The 23,096-nt window shown below is 37.4% G+C and overlaps 1 protein-coding gene across 1 annotated transcript in view; it reads right to left on the reverse strand.

Annotated features, from left to right (window-relative positions):
• Positions 1 to 1,685: 1,685 nt before the first annotated feature.
• The window catches only part of LOC138178007 (uncharacterized), a 61,470-nt gene continuing 40,059 nt past the window's right edge, over positions 1,686 to 23,096 (reverse strand). The window contains exons 2-5 of the mRNA XM_069109412.1: positions 15,606 to 15,922; positions 14,695 to 14,906; positions 10,850 to 11,184; positions 1,686 to 10,218 (exon numbers count right to left, since the gene is read on the reverse strand). Coding sequence (XP_068965513.1) covers positions 10,089 to 10,218; positions 10,850 to 11,184; positions 14,695 to 14,906; positions 15,606 to 15,921 — 993 coding nt within the window. The 5' untranslated portion in view covers position 15,922 and the 3' untranslated portion in view covers positions 1,686 to 10,088. The remainder of the gene's footprint in view (positions 10,219 to 10,849; positions 11,185 to 14,694; positions 14,907 to 15,605; positions 15,923 to 23,096) is intronic.

Below are 23,096 nucleotides of genomic sequence, written 5' to 3' on the forward strand. Positions count from 1 at the left end.
GTTATAAATTCTACGAATTTCTATTCTTTCTGTTTATAACGTAGGATTTAAAAATACATTTATTATAGTTCAAAACACTCTAAATGTAGAATGACTTTCAACTTGTTATTTCAGGCATTGAACTGGATTCAGTTGAATTTAGTATAAGATAAAAATATTACCTACGTTCGATCGAAAGGAAATTCAAATATAAACTGTAAAATATAACTTATAAATAGAATATAAATTATAAAATATTGAATAAGCTATATAATATAACGTATGAAAATATAAATATTCTTTGCCTAGCAATAAATCAACAATCTCATTACTATTCTATGTTGAAAGCAATACTACGAATCACTCATTAATACCTGAAAACCAAGCACACGAGATTCTAATTCATGCACTGTTTCACACGTTTGTTCTCATTCGAAGCGGAATTCAAATAACGATGACGAATTAACTATCAGCGTGTATTATAATTTCACCGCGGCATCGCGCACCGGTTCACCGCGTTGCTAATACAGGACTATCGTGCCAAGTGCAATTAATCGATGCAATAAGCAGCGAGTCATGTGAAAACGCGCAATTCATGCTTAATTATCCCCGGTGACGATCTTTATTTGTAATGTCGATATGCAAAGATGATAACGAGGCTTTAATTGTTTCTTCTCATCGAGCTGTTGCATCGGTTCGCATCATTTGACACGCGATCTCTCGTTCGTTTAATCGGCAACCGGCATATTAACGACGTAGAATAATCCGATGTCGTGTCGGAAAGTAACATTAAATGTATTAATAAAGCTCGCGTAACATCGGTCTCGGGGCGGTTAACAGAGAAAAAACGCGTGTCTACAGCTCGTCCAAACTGAAACAGAAAATTCTACACGCATGTAAAAGTTTGTAGTTCGGTGGAAATTTGTATCGTGTTGTGTGATAATTAGTAGACGGTGGATATTTATCAGTTTGAAATATGTCGACGTATACAGATACATACAAAATATACAAATAACATACTAATGAAATTTCGACACATTTCGTATATTCATAATAGGTGTCTTGGAATCTACTATCGAATAATTTCGTGAGCCTGTGTATATGTATCTCGTGCAATATTTGTATTTTTTCAAAAATTATATATGCCTCTATTAATATACGTATAGACTATATAGACTGTAAAGCTTAGCTTTCATCGAGCACGATGTATTTCTCGAGTTAAAAGCAAAGGAAGCGCGTGTAAGGTCGATAAATCAGCTTTTCGGAGCATCGTCCCAATTGAGTCGGCGTATACTCACGGGAACCGTCTGGGTTATTGCAAGAGGTGTTTCATTCTTTAATTAGACACCGTGAAATTAGATACGTTCGGTGTGTCTGCGGTTGCGGGTTAAGGTATTTAAGTCACGCCTTCCTGATCATCTTACATCGTTCCATCTAGCACTCGTTTCTTCGTGTCCATTTCGCGACTGTACCTTTTGGTTTCTCCTATATGTGCAAGTGAAAAGCACGTTACGCTTACCACGACGATATCGTTCACCGTCGTGCTGCAAACGTACATCTCGGTATTAGGAATTTACACTTGTGCGAACAACGAGAAATTTAAAAAATCATTGGGATTTTCTTAAAAACTCGGGAATTATTATATTTAGTTTGAATTTTTTGGGATATAAAGAGGAATAAAAGGGGAATAAATGGTACGCTTTACATCGGTACATTATATTTCTTGGTCCTCTAAACATTCATAATATACACAACATACAATATGACATAGCGGTTCAGCTTTGTTTAGTTTCTCGTTCGAACGCGGTACCGATAGAACGTTGTAATTAAGTTTCTCGTTACTTGCGAACGTTGCTTTTCCCTCCGCCACTATTTCCTCCTCCAAGTATCTATCGTGTGCCATTGTGCACAAGGGCAGGGGATAGATCAACATTCACGGAAATTAGTAGGAGATATACACAATGATGAGAAAAATATTTCTATATCGGAGTAATGCGTCTACTAAATACCATCGTAGATTCTGTTCTCTTTTTTTTTTCTTTTCGTCTTTTTCTTATTTAGTTTACAACGCTACGTCTCTTATCTCGTACTATGTATGGAAACACTTGACCATTTTTCACTTTCGCTCATATTCTCGTTGAACGATTTCTCTCGTTTCGTTTTCGCTTGCGGTTTCGGATTAAATTAGAAAATTTCGTTCAGTCAAATTGAAATTTCGGAGAAACGATACGTTACGCTCACCAATCCAATAATAAGAATAGCCTGGTTGCTTGCATTGTGCATGCTTTATTCACAAGACAATGTTTAGACGATAAGATTTCCGCGCTATTTTAGGAGAATCGTAAACAATGCAACCGAGGAAAAAGGAAACTTATCATTTCGCAACTCGTTTCACGCAAGATTCACGTTCAAGACGAATAAACAAGATAATTAAAGATAAGCGATTACTTAATAAGCGTAAGGTGTTTATAAACGCCGACAAGCGAAGAGTTTCACAATTCAAACACCAAAAAATATTCAATTTCGTACGCTCGACGAAACGATTCCATACACACGATACAATGCGAGCTTTCTCGTTTAAACGACGGTTGAAACACGCAAATTGACACGAATTAATCTCGTGCGGGAGAACCTATGCATTTTAGAAGTTTCGCGCTCTTTGGCAGTCCTGGGTTCCATTCCCCCTGCGGTTAATTACGCTGGAAGTCAAGATGCTCCGAGAAATAAATCCCCTTCGACGCATCATTGTTACACCTTCTTTTACATTTATTATCTCTTTATCGCGTGAACGATAAACTGTGTGCGCTTAGACGTACATGTATCATCTGAAGAGACGATTTTCCTGTCGCTGTCGTTATTATAAACGCGAAGAATAATTTTAGTCCTGCTACGATCTTTCAATTTTTACTTTATAATCTCACGTTTCAATTGTAAAGATCTTAAGAGACAAATGTATATATATATATATATATATCATCAAACAAAGTAGTTGCACCAGATTAATTTTTATAATTTTTATAATTCTGTTACCATAATTTTTATAATAGAAATAATGCAAGTGATTCAATCAATTAATCTGAAGGATTATTATATAAAATATATGTAATAACAATAAATAATAATAATATATATAAATAATAATAGCTAAGAACGTAATAATATTATAATTATTATGTATATATTATATATAATATTATTATATAACTATTTATGGGAAGAATAAAGGAGGCTTTTAAAGATGAAGAAACCAGATTCACTCGAGAGTGATGGAAAGAACGTAGCAGGATTAATTATATATTAATTATATACCACTGAAAGCAATTCTTCTCGTTCACCTCGTAACGAGTGCTTCGTCAGTTCCGCGTTTCTGTTTAGTCTTGGAAGTCAAGACTCTTGCACAGTTTGTGCTCTCAAGCCTCGTGGAAGCAACTCGAAAGGAGATTAAACTGTTTTCATGGTCGAAGAATGCTCGACAGCGCATAGGAGAATCACACGCTTGAAACTCGACGAGGTTAATGTTAGCTAACGTTAGATCGTTTGAACAGGAGAAGCACCACGAAGTACTAAATCTACGCGACTGCATTATTTTTTTTTTTCTCCGGTTTTTCATTCTTTGTAACGCTAAACACTGTCTCGAGTTCGTTCGGACACGAATTCGTTCAATTTTCTAGTAAACCGAACGCCATTCGTCGACTCTATGCATTGAACTCTATGCGTTGAACGTTTATTTCTATGTCCGTCAATACGGCGGAGAATTGACGACACGCTGATTTCGTTATCCTTTCGCCGTATTAATTTTACAGCGAAATTATTTGCGATTTTCGGGATTTCATATTAAGGAAATGAGTTATTAATCCCTCGAGTGCCGATGACGTTTCATTTACGTATGCTGCGTTGCTCGAGATTACAGCGGTCGATCGGGTAAACGCTGTGGATCACTGAGAGATTCGTGGATTATTCGTAGCGGTATCCACATCGATCCGTGCGAAAAGTCAGAGTTCACCGTGCGCCCGTAACGTGTTGTAACACCGACTATACGTATCGTGAATTATTTATCAACTGAAATATTGATTTTTTAACGAGATGATATAACGATTGACGAAGAAGCTGTTGAATATTGTTTGGAAGCAATTCGTCGTTCGAGTAGAAAAAGGATTGACAGATATTCGTAGCAAATGGTGATTGACAGATATTACTATAATTCCTTATCGCATAATTCTTTCTTTTCTTTTTGTTTATCAACGATAAAATTGCTTAGTAATAAAAACAACTATTGAAAATGATACATTAAGTGATGTATTTCACTATAACAAGACAGAAATGACCTGTCACAAAAAGAAACGTGATCGGAGACATTCCCGAACTCGAATCATCGTCTACGACGCTAAATTTCAAGTACCTTTTGATCATTCGCATTTTTTCAACGTAAAATACGGATTCCGAATCGTCGAATCGCTTCGGTACTCGAGTGTACATTAGATGCTCACGTGAGTATGGCAATAATACACTAACGAGTCACGTTTTACGTGTTTTTAGCGACTATCGTACATCCACCTCGTCCCACTAGACCTACTTACGATCCGCGGAACGCCATCGTTAAATTCTTAATAACATCTGCTTTATAATCCTCTCGTAACATTTTTGCATCTTCTTTTCACACGAATGCATAAAAATCCACAGTCGATTATGATAATATTAGCCCAATTGTGCAAGAAGATACTGATAGTTACCTATATACATAGTAAACTTCCAAATGAAAATATGGCGAGTCATTATTCCAAAGAGACGACGTAAAAAAACAACTTTTCTAAATCTAAAAAGAGCGTCCCAATGGATGCACGGCCTTCGTCAGATATTTACAATTATTCTTAGATTACCAAGGCGGAACGCTTCGTTAAGGATAACAGAACGCACGCATTCTGCGGCAATGGGAACTCCTAAACTCTATAAATCAACAGACAAGACTATTCGCTCTTCTAAATTACATCGAATATGTCGGAACGTTGTTCTAAATACGATAAACGTGCCGATGTGAAACAACGTTAATACGTTGCAACATCGGCACGTCTCTTCTATCGTTTTTTTTCTTTTTCCTTTTTACAACACACCGACTTTAATTTATACGCTACTTTCTGCTTTGTATGTCGTTAGGACAGCCTAGGTTCGTAGGTTCGAACGCCTAGAGCGCCGTAGTTTACTTAATTACTGAATCTTCCTATGGTCTAATGTGGTACGTCGAGTGGCTCGATAACTTTACACGATTAATTATTGTAATTATCCACGGGAATTGCGATTACGGTTAACGAAGACAATTAGTCGCGCCCAGAGCAGTACGACGATTTTTCATTTCTCGCCGAATTAAGTTACCTTTTTTCTTTGCTGATATAGAGATTGAAGGTAGGGGGGGGGGCTGGAAGCGATTCGCATAGAAAAAATCCGTCTCGAGTCTTTAACTGAATCGTTTAATCGATACTGTGATATTATGTATTTTCAATACATTTGATCGATGGATCTTACGAGCGCAGAGGAACGCCATTTGTCTGGATATTGTCGATAGCTATCCGGAAAAGTTAGAATATGTGAGATTATGTATAAGCGTGTGTATGGGAACAGTCTAGATTTATGATAGGTCAAGATAGTTCAACAGGAAATTAAAGAATACGTTGAAGTACGTGTCAAGATATGATTGTACATAGAACCTCTTTTTCGAATAACAAGCAATGAACGTGCAGTGACAGAGTGCGCGTAACATATGTATTAATTACGAATAAATTTTCATTTGGTAATACAATGTCTGGGTAATTGATGTTCTGCGGCGTCGTTCCGTGAACATTCGTTAAAATTTCGTCAACGCATACTTCTGAACCTTACAGTGTATTTGCCGTGACGAAACACTTGAGTATTGTTACAGAATCATGTGAAACGAAATGTTTCCGATAAATTCGTATCGTTCACGTATTTAGCTTACAACGGGATTGCGTATCCAAACGAAATTCAAGGACACTATGTTTGATAATAATATATTAACTCTTTACGTTTTACGATTAGATATGCGAATATATACAACATGACAGTAAAGGTCGACACGTTTTTCTATTTCCTATAGAAATTTTTAATGTCTTTTGGTTTCTTTCGCACACCCATAGTGCCTTTAAATCGATACGATAACTGTAACGAACTAGGATAATTCGCAGATATTGAACATTCCATTCAGAAAAAGAACGAAAACTTTGAATGAAAATCTGCCAGATTGTGTAATAAGTGGACTGTGGATGTTTATACATTTGCTGAAAACTGAAATGTATAAAAATATGCAGAATATAATTTGATATAGTTTGTATATATAAAAATATATGAAATATCTATGGTCAAATATTTGTTATAATATTTAGAGAGTGAAACAAACTTGTAATAACATTTTTTGATATTTCCATAGACATTAATAGTTTTCAGAAATATTTCTAACTATATTGCATATGTGAGCGATAATGAATGGACATACGATAAAGCCGAGAAGCAACAGAGATATATTGCTTAGTTTGTATAATTTGATGATATAAGGTCAGAACGAAAATCAGGGCTGTCTTTAGTAAACAAACTATTTATAACTGAAATCACCACAACTTCGTTAATTCTCGTAATACATGAAATATGTGTTAAGTTTCAATATACAGAGATTTTGTTAAACGAGTAATGGTTAAAATTAAAAAATAAAATATTTTCCACAATTTTTTAAAGATATACGACAGTTCAAACTTATTACACAACCTAATATAATACTCGTCGCATTTTCGATCGTTGGAAACAAACCACGTGGTTGTTTCCTCAATAATTTTGACGAATGGAAAGGACATTTACCAAGAAACATGAAAAATGAACTTAATGTGGCGACAGTCAATGTATTTGTAGTGAACACAGTGTTTGCTTTGATAATTTGTTTATCGATAAAACAGGATCGACAGTGAACACGAATTTGAAATTCATTTCGAAATGACCATCGAGGGCCTGTTAAATTCTTTTTCGAGGTTTCATTCATTGAATCAACCGACGATTGAATCAACTTCCTCGCAATCGAGGCTCGAGTCCATTGAATGCAAACTTTGTAAAATATGCTGCTTTCGTTGGTCTTCAACGTAAAATGGGTAAAATTATGGAGGCTATAAATAATATAATTCCCACACTGAATCCGGCATTAATCTTTTCGTTCGTCAAAAAATCCATAGCATCCATATACAGCGACATCTAAATGCCTAATGCAAAATTATAAGCCCATTTACATAAACGATTGGATGCAACCGTGCATTACCCTATTAGCTCATCGATGATGTGGTGTCACGTTACAACATTAGATAATACAAACATTAGATAATCCAACAGCAGAATGACTAGTACCGTTCAAATTACGTGCAACGTTTGTATAAATCTAGGTGTACGTACTCGTAATCGCGATAGGAATCAGAACATGCACGCGTAAAAGCCATAGAAAAAATAGAACTCTCTAGCGAGATCACCGTATTAAAACAAAGAACAAACGATCTATAACGCCTGTAAAATTAGGTCTACGCGAACATTGTGCTTCCTCGATTCATTCCGAAGTCGTTGCATCTCCCTTCGTTTAATTTCTAATAAAAAATCTACGCTTTCGTTTCTAGTAACGAGTTCTACGTATTTATGAAAATTATAGAAAAATGGAAGTCAGTATGACCAAGGCTCTCTTACATGATAATCTAGCAATTAATATTATTAATAAATTAATGAGTTACAAATTGTAGGTAGGTTTTCCTTTACAATTTAAAGTTTTACGTCTCGAACGAGTTCTAATTTGTAAAATTTATTCGCGGAACTTCACTCGTTTAATTCAATTAAACTTTTTATCATTATAAGACAGAATTTATACGATATATTCACGCTAAACGTCTGAAGCTTGTATCAAAGAAATAAAAATGAAAGCTATTTGGAAGAATACATATTTATAATGCAAAGAGGAAAACGAACTTTTATATTTTACAAAAAGATATTAATATCCCAAATGGGATAAATCCTTAAAATTTGAAAAATTATAAACTAATCATTCTCATTACTTTCGTAGCTCCAGCGTTAATAATATGGCATTATTAATTATATTGTTCAAATTAGATATTAATTTAGTACTTGGAATTTGCAATTTGTGACATGTAAAATTTCACTAATAATACTAGTTCGATTGTGTAAGAGTACCCAGGTTTTAATTGCTATAAGAAGACACGGAACGAAAGGTATTCTTCCTTTTCTCCCGTTTCGTTAGGCGCACATAAGACCTGGACTAGCCAGAAAGGACAAAGGCAATGGCGAAATATTTCGTTTTCGGTTCACAGAACGATCGATCGATTACCGAAGATGAGACGTCAAGTACTGCGAGTAAGAGCTTCATTCTAAATTATTCGTCGATTGCTTGCTCGTAGCTGAATTATCTACAAACGTTCCGTCGCACTTGTGATCCATGAATAGCGAATGCAATTGTCATCCATACGTACTGTGAGCTCTGGAATTTTCGATTCGTACCATCCTTTAGAATAGAATCAAGTAACACGATGTATATCGATTTGGTCGTTTCATAAGTTCTGCTCTCTGTTTATTATCAATTGTCAATGCAGTATTCTTTTCTACTTATCAAATTATATATTTTGTTAGATAATTATTTTCGATTTTTCTAATTAGTATCCATTCTTTAACACGCGCGTTGCTACTGCCGCATACATTGTATCGATTCAAATATTTAGCAATAGTAACAGAAAGACCACATCAAGTAATCGAATTAAAAAAAGAAAAATAGCAACTGAGAATATAATCTATGAAACAAAAGAATATAACAGATGGTTTTCTAAGTTCCAGAGGGGAAATATTTATCAAAAGTTTCTACATACTATTTTTATCAAATAGATGTGGTAGCTTAGGTACAGAAAAATGAAAAGTTTTCGGATAACAAAATACGATGAAAGACAGCGGCGGTACTTCATATCAAATTTCTAATAAATAGAACAGCACAACTTATGAATCAACCTGTTACATACACTAGGTTATTTGCTCGAAGAAAGATTTGTGCGAAGAACACAGAGTCTCATCACTTAGGGTGACTACAGTCGAGTCGACTGAGTATGTTAAATGGCAAGTAAGAAGTCGCTTTGTGTAAGTGAAAATTTAGGCTAGTTCAGTCGAAAGTCGATTAAGGATCGAGTGATGGGTAAAGTTTTCGTATACAAACACAAAAATTTAGATATGTAGGTGAGTGAAACCTACTTTTTTTAGATCTCGACTACGGTTTTTTACCGGACACTCGTTGCAATCGATTAAGCCAGTCGATTAAATTTGCATTTACACAAAGCGACTTACTAAAATTTCTCACTGATCGACCACTTAGTCGAGCCGTCTGAAGCCATCCTTAGCGAAGAGTCTTCCCCGTTTAAGACACCAACGGGGGTTCTATGAACGTCCAGAATTTCGACGGAGAAGCGCTAGACGATGTCGTGGAGAGCAAACTCGAAAGTTTCGAGCGTTCTCGGGATTTTTTGCGTGGATAACGTTGACAGTTTCCTCGAGATCCTCGCGGTTTCTCGGAAGTTTCCCCACGTTCCTCCAACAGATTAAGTCCAGCATGGTTGGAAAAACTTGGAGGATCTCCGGCGACTTCCGGCCGTCTGGGAAGTTCCCAACTAGCCTTAAAAAATTCCGAACGCTCGCCCAACTTTCGAAATCCCTTTCGTGCTCGTGGACGTCCATCGATTTTGTTTCTCCTCTGGATAAAGTCGAGCGAAAAAGTTACACTTAATTATCGGTCATTTCACGATAGTCGTGCTAGTTCGAAACTTTTCACGTTTCTAATTCTACCCGGACACGATGAAAGGAATAGCAAGTTAAAAGGAGGAAAAAAGAAAAAGGAATCGAGGGGGCGTGATCGATTATACCAAAGTCGATCGAGGGATTTGTCGCTGGAACCTTGACGGGCTTCGTTGCATCCACGATGAAATTCTTCTCTTCTAACGGTCGCGAATAGAGACGCCTCGATTTTTCGAATCGGTGCAATTCTCTAGCTATGTTCCGTTCCGGATCGCTACGCGGATCTTCGCTGTGGCTTACATCAAGCTGCACAGGGCTATCCCGTTCTCGAATGCTGATTGTAACGCGGTCGTTTCCATGCAAAACGCGCCATCCTCGTACATCGTCGCGATTCTTTGCTGCTGCACACGGCTCTCGCTTTGGGATCTGAAATCGTGCGTGAGATTAATCTTCTTGGGAATCGCGTGTCGCTCGAAAAATTGTATAATCGTCTTCGAGGGGAGGAATATTCAGACTTCTTAACCCGTCCGATAGCAACGTGAGAAATAGTTGATGGAATAAAATGATATGGAATATCGCAGAGAATCGTATCGAATTAAAAACAGATGTTGATTCTTGGAGGAAAACGGGAATGAATAGTTCAGAAGAAGAATAGAATAGAATTACAAATTGATTTCGAGTACAAAGATCTATTTTCTGTCAAAATCGTAATAAAATGTAAAAAATACTATAGATGGGCATATTTTGTAAAGATATGCTCGTAGCAACAGTATTTGCTCCTTATTTGCTCCCAATTTGCTCCTTAGACACGAAAGTATCAACGAAACTTAGAAAATCACGTATTTAAACGTAAATCTCCTCGCGTGAACAATTCGATTCGTGTTAAATCAGAAAAGCACTGCGTCTAGCGATTTGTACTCGTAACGCATCCACCCATTACGATAACCCAGGGAGTTGTAAGGCACGTTGCCGTTCAGTACGAGCGACTGAATTATTTCGTGGCTTCCTTCCTCACCAGTGAAACGTATGCCCTTTTCGCGCGTCTTTGAAAACTCACCTGGGAGGCATAGCTCGTGGACGTTGTTGCGTCCTCACTTGCTCCCTCGAGACTTGCTGGTTCGAGAGGTAGCTGCTATCTCGCAGAACGGTTCCCTGATGGTGGTGGTGATGGCCAATGGATCTCTCGTTGTTCTGAGAAAGCGACAACTGCGCCAAATATTCTCTGAGTTCGGGCTGACTGGCCAACAGTTCGCGACGCGTCTGAGCGTTTGGTGCCGCAGGTGTCGTCGTCGCTGTCGTAGAATCTGACCATGGAGGAGGTGGTGTATGGGATCGCGATATCATGGCGTATTTATGACACAGGTATTCCTCGTAAGTGGGTGGCAATCCGGTCTGAAAAATCCAAGATTTCTTTACATGTTCCTTTTACCGACATCCTTCGTGTTTTTCGTCTTTTCGAACAGGACATTCTGCACATTATGACGCAAATAAAAATATTTTCTATCATTTAGGGTTTGTGTTGTTGTAAAAAAATGATATCTAGCCAGATAAGGTAATGATATATCGTTTAAATTATTATTTTTCAAATATTTTACTTGAATACTGGCCAAGCTTGTTAATTTAAAAATTCTAGATTTACCTTCACGTTGAACGAATTATAAAAATATCAGGATTATCAAGCTTTATGGAGTTTTTCTAGGTTTCAAGCATTACCCTCGGACTTTAGAAGTTTTTCAATTATTAGAACTTCATAGAGTTTAATATAGAATATTTAAGAATATTTAATTCGAGAATTTCGAATTTTATAACAAACTGCCATTGCTATTGTTGTTAAATATATATCCAGTAATTGGAATTAAATTTTTAACTTATAAATAACTGGCTTCGTAAACAGTTCCATGGTTTCAACACACTGCAAATTTATCGTGATTTCGATTTCAGAGTCTGTTTTGTTGTAATTTTGGGCTGATTGTCGAAGAAGAATTATATTCGTTAATAACGCAGTCCAGAGAGTTTGGCATTTAATTACTTGTATTGTTCGTGTGTAATCGACTAAATCTCTATCGTAAAGAGTTAAAGCCGAGATGATGAAATTGCATTAAAATACAGTTGAAATGTAATACAACCACCAACAATGGTAATACATAAATTTTGTGATTTGAAGAATAAGCGGGCGATGCGTTTCTATGAAAGGACTGTTGCGGCAAGTTCGACAAAGAATTATTATTTTGTTTCACTCCTCGCTTTACAGAAATGCTCTTCTGGTTTCTACTTCGTTAACTTTGGAGAAGAATTTCAAAGAGCTACCAGGAAACTCGTAGCGAGTTGTGTCTGGATTTCTACACCCAAAAGTAGGGAATTAATTCACGACTTATTTGTAAATGTTAATTCCTACATCAATTTATCGTTTTGAAGAATACATTAACTCTTGGAATTTATTTGAAGAAAGAAAATGAAAAAAAGATTTCCTGCGATGATCGGGAATCGAACAAAGTGCGGTTACTTGAAAAGCAGAAATGCTACTCGCATCTATTCAACCAATCTACCGTCAACTTCTTTCTTCGAATAAACTTTTTAAGTTATTCCATGAAACATTTTCCTATGACACGATACTTTGTAATTTTGTACATATGCTGCTTTCTTTTTTACTTCTTCAATTCGGTAGACAAATGACAAAAGTCACAATTAAAGTTAAACAAATACAAATTACAAGTTAATTACAGTTTGTAGCGCTAAAATTATGAAATCTTTAGAAAACGATGTCGACCAGTTCCACGTGCCACACATACGATTATTATAATAATCTTTCTGTACTCGGAATACTTCGATGTAAACTCTTTATTGTAAACTGCTCGTAAGAGTTTTCGTTCCAATTTCCATGTCGGATTAATTCGCAAGTTATGAAACAGAAAAAGAGCAACGAACTGTAATCGAAGCAATCAAATCGAACGCGAGCGGTGACGGTCGATAAAACGGTAGCAAGAATGGTACAAACTCGGCAGAACTCGAGGTGTTCTGGCATCGTTACTGGGAGTTTCAAGTGGGTCGCCATCGGGGGTGGCAGTGTTTTTCGCAAAGGGTAACCGCGACGTGGCACGAAAATTTATGTGTCGCCCGGCGCCGAGAAACTACGCGGTCGAAATGGCTGGCCACAACCTGAATGGTTCTTCAGTTAAGGAGCAACTCGAAGAATTTGCCTCTTGTTCTCCTGTTTCAACCCCTGCCCATCCATTTTCTTCTTTTTTTTCTCTCTCTTTCCGATACTGCACAAAACGTAACCGTGAGCGATCCACGATCGTTACACGAATTTCTTTGCTCTTTTTCGACCGACTACCTCGTCCATGAAACAACGTTAGGTCTGGCCTCGTTCGGATCTGGATAGAAGGGGGCTGCAGAGAGTTGATTATTCGAATAATCGAATATTCAGCAAACAAGACTCGAGTTAGCAGAGTGGATCGAGCGTTTTGAATATTCAAGCATTAATTTTACTGTCACCGGATTACACGCACACTGACGTATACCTTATCACGAGATTAAAATTCGGACTTTTTTAATTCATTCGTCAAGCTCATTCTCAACAGTCTCGTTCTATCGCGAGTCTAAAACGTTCAAATAGTAAATTCACCTTTGCAATATCGCTCCACCTTCGATTTTTTTTCCTATACGTAGATGAATGGTCACGAAGGGCAAACGAATCGCGAGATTATTTGGAAAAATATATCTATATATCTATATATATATATTCTACTGCAATCATCGAAGAATTAGGGCGGCTTCGAGATAGCTAGAGCATCGATTTTATGGATTGCATCGGTTCTGCGGTCGTTTTAATTTCGTACACCGAACTCAGTCCATCAAAAACGATGGCCTGGTTTCCTTGAATTTGGTTAATCGTCGATTAAACGGGAAAGAATTCGTTTTGTTCCATGCCAAATGAAATTTCCTTTATCTAGTTTCCTTGTGCTTAATTAGTAGCTTGAACATGTAATTAGTGAAACGTCAATTCGTTTACAGAAGGTCTACGAATTCACTGGTCGATTACGATCCGCTATCTAACAAGTCTGACCACGAGCGTGCTCTGTTACTGCGGTTGTCCAAGAGAGACTGCGAATCTATCTAGCGTCTGACTAGGACAGGTCATTACTACTCAATAGTTAAATCCTCATCGTCACGTTTGAGAACGGTGAATGGCTTCTAATTCCGTCGTGTGCCGTCGATACATCCATTCGCTTGGCAATTTCGTGACACGCGTAACTAGCAACAAACCGTGTCCGTTCTGTTCTTTTATGGCATCTCTGAACAACGCGTGTTTGTGGAGATAGAAATACTTGTCGCTGGAATGTTAACGAATGTCTAACTTTTGATCAAAGAGATTTCTGTACGAGGAAAATACCTAGATGTGCTTTTCGTAAAGCATTGGAAAGTTATATGTGATATTTCGCAAATCCCAATTTTACCACAATGAGTATGCGAATAAATAAATCAAATATTATTTTTATGTTTGTCGTTTTATTATCAACGAAGTCTTTTACTTATCCGCCCATTATATGAGATATGCAAGAAAATTAAAAGAATCGTTTGGAAAGCGTTGAAGAGTTGCAAGCCATGCGAGAAATTTTGAGAAAATTGAGTCGTATTGACTGAGAGTCTATCCGGGTGGAGTATGGAAATTCCATAATTTCTACTATTTTGTGACACAAATTAATTATACGAATTTCAATGACGATATTTGCGAATAACTGGGAATAACAGAAAAAGGGGAAGTTTCGTTTAATTAACGCGTTTATATAAAAGAGAAGCAAGTGTTAATTATAAGGAACTTCGTTAGAAAGGCTAATTACGTCGACCGTGTTCTCCGTTTGAAAATCTATTTCTAACTGGGGGTTAATGATAATCACTTACCTGCCACGTTTTCGAGATCGCCACGTCATAGGTGGGCGGCGGCGATACCATAGAAGGAATGGCGTAAACGGGTTGCGATCTACTTTGCGCATTTAATTGACTATTTCCGGTTTCGTTGGCGCTCGCGTTCGGCGTGTCTGGAATGGTGGCATACAACGCCTCCGCTATAGCGTTTTCCCGAATCCCGCCGCCGAGTATGCTCGAACCAGAATCTACAAAGAAACGTCAAATAATCTGAAAAATGTTCGACATGAGCTTGGAAAGAAATTTCAGGTTTAAAAAGTATCGTGTTGCTCCTAAATTGCTGGCTTTTGTGACGTGAAAACTTTTTTTTTTTTTAAGAAATAAATCTTCATGAATTTATCTGAGAAATTCGCAATTAGAAACGAATAAAATCGATTAAGTATAGAATCTGTTTTTTTGAAAATGCATATATCGAATCTTAAAATTTCGGAATTGATTCTTACGAGGTATCTATCAAAATTTACGTACAATGCTCTAAAAGTTGAATAAAGTATCAAGATATAACAGTTGTCGATATTGATATTACGGTAAACGTTAAATATTCTACGATTTATACTCATGTAAGTAATTCTAAAACTTGACAATTAATATTAGGTCGTCCGAAAAGCTTCTTTCGTTTTATAAGGAAATAATGAATGCACCATATTTTCCGTTTTATATTATTTTATCGAATTACGTATGATCCATTTTGTTCTATCAAGATAAAGATTACAACGTTCGACAGATCAGGTTTCATGTTTGTATAAAGATGCGTTGTTGTAAAAGACGTGTCTGTAAAAGAAAGACACTTTTCGGACAACCTAATACAATGAATTATTCAAACGTAAGATCTGAGGTCGATATTGGTTTCCATAAATTGAACAATTAAAATTCTGTATGTCACCGACCTATATAAGTATAGTGCGACTCCGCTCTGTCTGCGCTTCGGGTTCTCCTTGAGTGATTCAACCGCTTCTCGTGTTTGCTACTTTTCGTAACTGGTCTAGCTTGTTCTGTCACGGAGCTGCAGCTTCCTGTTTCAGAACTTCTGCTCTTCCCACGAGCGTCGTCTTGTTGTTTCTTGGCAGCCCGCCCGTCCGACTTGCTACCCTTCGACTTCGATATTCTGATCGTAAGCTTCCTCGAGGACAGGGCGCCACTTCGTGATTTTGGCAGATCGACCACAACTCCGCACCCGCACACTGGCGCGTTTTCATTAGGCATTCTGCAAGAACAGAATCTTCTTAGAATACAAGTCATGAATATTCTCGATTATTATTCTCTAGAATTATAACTAAACTACAAGTGTTAATGGAAATTCATAGCTTTACGAGCGTAAAATGTCTCACGACTGTTCTTCATTTCTGATTGCTATATCACCTGGTTTGAGGACAAAAATTGGAAATATTTATCAAAGGGGAACACTAAAAGTGGAGTATACTGAAGAGAACATAAGCTGTAACGAAGGCAAAGTAGTTAACGTCACTGTGTATAACATATTAGTAATTAATAAACTTCGCTATCAAAATTCTATCGCGTCTCTCAATTTTACTAAAAAGTCGAAAATTATCGAATTAGTCTAGAAACTGTAGAAGCTTAAATCGGTTGACCAGTAACGTCATAAATCTCTGAACATAGGTCCAGCTACGAACGCCCTACAATTCCCTTAAAAGCTTAACAGATACCTGCGTACGCTCACTCACAGAGCTTCGATCCATTTATCGGAAAAATTTGCCAGTGTTAATCATGGAAAATAGCACGACCAACCCGCCTAAGCGTCCAAAATCCCCTTTTAAAGAGATTACCACCGGAATTAATCGAAACCACGAGTGGCAGTGAGTCGGATCTCGAATTGGCCGAACTAAACGCCATTTCTCTGGAAACGATATCATTCAACGAATACTCTGACATTAATAATCCAGGTTGGTTAATGCCGTTCGATAATAATCAGCCGGAACAACACTACGTGTTTCGCGAGATCGCGTTATCCAACACACGGGCGCATTGCCATTACAAGCACATAATGGTCCCTGATAGAAGTCATTGTGCAACGTTTGGCCCTTCACACTGGGTATACAACGTTCGATCGTCCGTGAACCCGATTAGGCGAACTCGTAGGTGGAAGGACGATTCCTTTGTGGAAAACTGCGGTTATTCCCTGAGCCAGCCAATACTCGACTATTTTGAATTGTGTAGTATAATAAGGAGAAGAGAGGAGTTTGTATAAAGAGAAGCGGGGGTGGAATTTATGGTAAATGATTTTGGAATGGCTTCTTTAGAATACTTTTCAAATGGCAATCAATAATGTTGTTAATGGTGTTGTGGGGCCCACTGCAGATACTCGATGAAATTATCGAAAGAAAAATATTTTCTAACTATTCCATTTGTACAAACACTTTCTCTCGCCTAGCTGGCATTTCTAGGAAATCTTGCATAGTTCGCGAGCAGACTTCGAACGAAGTGTATCTTCAGTTTTAGTTTATCCTACATTATCAAGGGACGAAAAACCGAATATAAAATCATATAACGAAATTTCAAGTTTTGCGACAATTGGGATGTTCATATATAACCACAAAATAGAATCTTAACCTCGGTTAAAACTTCCTCGAATTGCATAACGTCAGACTATCCTTTATTCGAGGAAAGCAGCCTCTTGCCATAAATTCGATGTTATTCGACGTTCTCGACGGTAATCGTCTCCGAAGCCGTCCAAGTTCTCGACGAGGCAGCGTCGCAGACGATATAATGAATCGATAATCGTCCCTGCGGAGAAGTTTGTGAACGTCTGTCCTGTTCGGTTAATTATTCGATTCCCGTGAAAACTCTGCTTCTCCCTCTCTCGGCCGTGAAGGGGAAACATCGATGTTCGCCAAAGAATCGCAGCTTTGATCCAGAGAGATTTAAAGGCGTGATTTACTGGAATCCGGAAAGGAGTCGCTTTCTTTCTTTCTTCTCGCCTTTGTCCGTGCTCCCTCGCCGGAACAATGGATTCGATCCTTTTACAATGCTCCGGGCCTCCTCCCTTTTTCGTTAATTTGTCTTTGAACGGAGGATTCGTCGCCGCGTCGAAGCGTTATCGCGCGTTTTCCAGGCCTCTGTACAACGATTCTCATCGAAAATATTCTCGTGTTCAACAGCGACGGCGAGACGAGCCAGCCAGAAATTTCGCGTCGACTACCTTCTGCCATTTCTACAGTTTTAACGACTTCATTTTCGTGTGTGCCATACGTAACGCACGTGATACTTTTTGCATTATATTTATTCCTTCTTTCCATGAAACGAAACAAAATTCTATTTTCATCGACGCTTGTGAAAATTGCAACAGAAAGTTACGACCATACGATTCAGCACTTTGTTGAGAATTGTGGATCTTAGTCGCCGAAATAAATGTATAGGAATACTTAGATTACAATTAGATTAAAATAGTTAGATATTAAAATAGTTTCAGATTTATTTGATATGTGATTTACAAGATATTCGTCGATACACATTTGCACGCGTCTCAGCACTCTCTTTGTCTCACCATCTTCTTTACCACACTACCAACGGAACAATTGCATTCTTCTGTTTTACGAGACGCTGTGCACGCACATACTCCCACACACTCATACTCATATGTGTGTGTCACTAATACGCGGCTAACCCAGTGGAGCACACGAAATTACACATATCTCAATACACTTAAAGAGTTATATTTAACAGTGTCTTAATCGAAGACCCTAACTTACTTCTGTGATATATTAAATAAATGCTTTAACGTAATATAAAAGTTAAGGTGGGAAACCACGTATCATTTAATGCCTACAGCACGTATAATCGTAATCGTCGGGAACATCGTTAGATATCCTCTAAAAGTTACGAAATATTCGCTCCTTTCTCTTTTTCTCTCGTAAATTTCATTTCTCTCTCGTCTCTGGTTTACACGAGTTTCTAGCAGGCTTTCTTGTCGGTGAGAGAAACGAGCACGTCCTTCGCTAGTGACACAATCCAATTTTCGTATCGCCGTCGATTCGAAAGTATACACCTTTCTCCTGCCCCTTGTATCACATACCTTTTTTCAGCCTTGTCCCGGGAGATTAGAAGAGAGTTACACAGGCTATTCGCCCCTTGGCGTCTCCAACCCTCGTTTCTTAGCCCATTTCCGCACAAAACTGGATTTCAAACTCATCCAACGAGCACTTTCGGCTTTGAACGCGTTATACATCTTTTGAAATATTCGACATGTTTTGTTCTTGCCTACATATCCCCTTCTTTTTGCCTCTTGGAAAAGATTCGTAATTTCTACTGAGACACAAACGCAATAATAAATTTAACTTTCAATTCGGTTCTATTTACAATAATTTTAAAACTTTCCCTATATTTAATTACTCTTCTTTTTAATCTTTCTATAATTAATAGCTTATATTTCATTTATTTCATTAGATGAATTATTTTTGTATTTTGTTAAACTAGTTGATAATTTTAACAAAGTTATATCACGAGCGTGTCAAAATTCAGCATTATGTACGCGAGTTTGGAAATGAATTGTAATTACTTTGTGTTGTCAATCAATCGCTTTATGTTTCGTGGCTCCTAAATACTGAGAAATTAGAATTATAATCGACATTACACGCTATGTTACAAGAATTATCCGAAACAATAGCCATTAGCTAACTGTATTTAGGCCAAACGTTCCTGGCTATAAAGCACGAACAACAGAAACAAACTCGAGTGTGCAACATTCAAACTTAAAACACGAATCGATCATCAAATTAAAAGCTAGAAGGAGGCAGCAGTTGATATGGAACTGCTTAAAAACACATCGAATTTTAAAACTGCTTCTCTATAAAAGATAGGAACTGTGATCTTCGTGCGTACGTGGATTCAAATATATCGACTACGGATTGCGAACGTACAATCCAGAAGAATTCTAAAACGTTCATACCTTCAAACGGAGGCAGCTTTCACAGGGAATCGACGAAATTAATTTCTTAGTTCGTATAAAGGAACGACGATATAATATCAGCGATTGAAGTTGCCTACTCCGTTTCATGAACACGCGTACTGTCACGAGATGCATCCAGAGGGCGAAAAGAAATCATTGCGCGAAAATTAAATTTAAATCTTAACCAGCTTCCGATCGCATGGATTCCTTCCGTCGTCTCGCAATCCTACAGCGAGTTCTCTCGAGTCTATGTATATATTTCTGGTTTTCGAGCAAAAATATATGTATATGCATGTAGAAGACATCGTTGTAAGTGTTGGAGAGATTAAGTTAAATTACCGCGCTACTTTGTTCGAGAGTCGCTTTAACCCGTCAGAAATTTTCAGACTGAAGAAATTCTTTAGAGAAGAAATTTCTTAGAGCAGGTTTTTGCGTTTAATAGTTGCAGGTTTCTTCTTTAGCCGGATCCTTTGTTTTTGCGCAGATTAAGGATCCAGACGGCACGAGACGTGGATGCTCGTTCGTGTTCGAAGCTAAATCCGCCTCCATCACGTTGCTGAAAACGAGCTGCTATATATCCAAATTTTTCGACTGACATTAACGATCTACAATTTTCTATGGTTAATCTAAAGCATGTATCACCTTTGTAGCGTTTTGTTTCATAAAACGTAGCTTGTAAAATCCAGCTATGTAACTTAAGTTTCTTCTCCTCAAGTAGCTTCTAATTGTATCATGTTATTATCCACGAAGAAGCTAATTAGGATCAGGTAATTAATTTCGATTCATTTAATAGATTTTAGTATGTTTCGTAGCAACTTATTTGATATTATACAGAAAATGAATACTAAATTTCAATCTCTTGCTGCAATTAATAGTCGTTCGTTAAAACTGACTCGAGAGCTTACTATTCTAGAACAAACAGCAATATTTCCTGTTGATTACAGTATACGCTTTAACTAAAGTTTTCAACAGTCATTTAATTACCATGTGTGGTTGTAACTTTACTAAGGAACGTTTCCCATTAAACCAAAGAGGAGCAAAAGTTATGAACAACAGATTATCGCGCCGCGATTCGAGTAGCTCGAGAAATTGTTACGTGCGAAGGATTAACTAGTCATATCGAGGTTAATGATAGAATTCTGTTGTCGATGTTTTCCACGAAATAATCGTTCGAAGGAGTGGTAAACAACGCCGCTGACAAGATCACGAGGAGCAATTTATTAATGGGATAAATTGTATTTCCGTCGGTCCTTTCGACATCGAAGAAACATGAAAACGCTTCCGGTGGATCGACGCGCTCCAAGCATCGAAACTCCGGGTAATTACGCGGCTAATTAACAGTCGAATTTAATTAGGAAGCGCTCGAGGCGCGTTCGTTATCATCTCGATGAATCAACGCGCTGGTTCTAAGCTTGAAGCTGTTCTTTTTTCATCCCCGCCCCTCCCCATCTCGCTCGCTCGCTCTGTGTAATTCATGAAGCACAGCGGAGCTTTATTAAACGCGAAATACCATGATTGCTCGATCCGAAAATCGACAGAGTCGTTATTCGGCCGGCTGAGATTTTGCATAAGTTAATTGCCAACGGGATTATACCTACCGCGATATCGAATATACGAAAGGAAAGTGGAGAAGTTCACTAGAGTATTAACTATGACGATAGGGCTTTTTAAACGTGAAAATAAATGTAGATTTAAACGAAGAATTGTTTACGAGAAGTACGATTTGGATTTGGAAATTACGTGATTTTGGAAATAAATTGCAATCATCGTAAAAGCGGATAGGGTTTACATTGAAATATTTCAGGTTTGAAATATGCGTAATACGTGGTACGATTAGAAAAACGTAAATTGCGTAATTTATAGAAACGTAGCTTATCTTTTTCGAAATTTCATAATATTTTAGTTTCAATGTTACAGGAATAATGTATTATATTAATGAAATTTAGTAATATCCCTTTGTAGTTGATATAATGTAAAGCTAATTCAAATGTAATAATCGCTTCGTTCTTAACATAATCAAACACTTTTCTCATTACTTAATTACAAGTGCGACTAAATGAAATTGCTTTTCTCTGTCTCTTGAAAAATAACCGTTTCACTATTGTGTCGCTGTTCTTTCGTACGATATTTTGAGGAAAAATTCGTAATAATAACAGTACTACATTTCTCGGTGTGTCTTCCTCTGAAATTAAATAAAACTTCTTCCTCAAGTTCCTTTCTCTCTAAGGGCGTTCCCATTTGTAGCAGCAGATAGATAAATTAGTTAGGAAAGTTAGATAGCCGCCGCGAAATCACTACAGTAGAATTGTTCAGTACGGGACTCGGTAGAATTCAGTAAAGGATGATTAGGCAAGTCAAATAGACCAGGATACAATCGTGCTGCTAGGAAGTAACCGTGCATGGTCAGACAAATAGTTACGGGTCAACGTAGAATTCAGAAAGCTAACTAGTACTACTGGAATTTTCAGGAAACATGTATTCAGCTGTACGCTTATACATATATATATAGGGAAAATCTTAAATCACTTAAATTTTCTAGGTTAGTCTTTCTTTCCCTTCTGGGTCACCTACTCTTCCTTTTTTATACCTTGAAATTAAACCCCTTCATTTTTCTCATCAATCAAGACAAATTCCTCCTATTAATCAAACGCTATGTATTAACCAAATTGGGGACGCTTTATGTTTATATAAAAACAATTAATTTCCTATAGTACGTGCGGTACATAAGTAAATAAGATCGGAGATTAAATTTAGATTAAAAAGTTTCAGTTGAGAAATACGTTTTATATAATGTGCAATAACTTTTAAATATTCAAATACCTATGGAAGATAATATGGTGAATAAAGATCTAAATTTTAATTTCTCTCAAAAAAGAAAAAAGAACGATATGGACGGGTAGAGAAAATATTTTTTATTGTTAACTTAAATTCAACTACCGTTCCGCAATATAGTTCCCTTCGGTAAGCAGAAGGGGTCTTAGAGCGTGCAGCTGATGTTCCTCGTTTCCCTAAACCTCTCCTTCGAAAAATCATCCAACCACGAACGTGGCTACGTTATGCATGCTTCGGCAGTCTTGTTATTAGTATATGGAAATCCGCGTATAAAAGTGGGGCATCGGTCGTGTCGATGTATTCGCGTTTCCCACGCTTTGTTACCTGCTTTTCATTATGGATCTGGCTTCCGACCTGAGGAATAATGTGCGGCCTTTCTGCATCGCGATACGCCGCCGTCGCCACTGGCTGGATCACGTGTAATTGGTAAACCGCGATCGGCGTTCGAAAAATTGGGTCAACTAATTCAGCATAGACAAACAGGGGATACCTCTATTTAAATTTTCAAATATTTTAATGTTCAAGTATTCAGATTTTCAAGCATTCAAGTATTCAAATTTTTTAATGTTTACATTTTCAAATATATGTATGTACCTATATAACATCCTAAATGTTACATATGAGAATAACGAAAGAGTTCATG

This window comes from Bombus flavifrons, chromosome 3 (genome assembly GCF_040668555.2).
Source record: "Bombus flavifrons isolate JBK064 chromosome 3, iyBomFlav1_principal, whole genome shotgun sequence".
Classification (NCBI taxonomy): Eukaryota; Metazoa; Arthropoda; class Insecta; order Hymenoptera; family Apidae; genus Bombus; species Bombus flavifrons.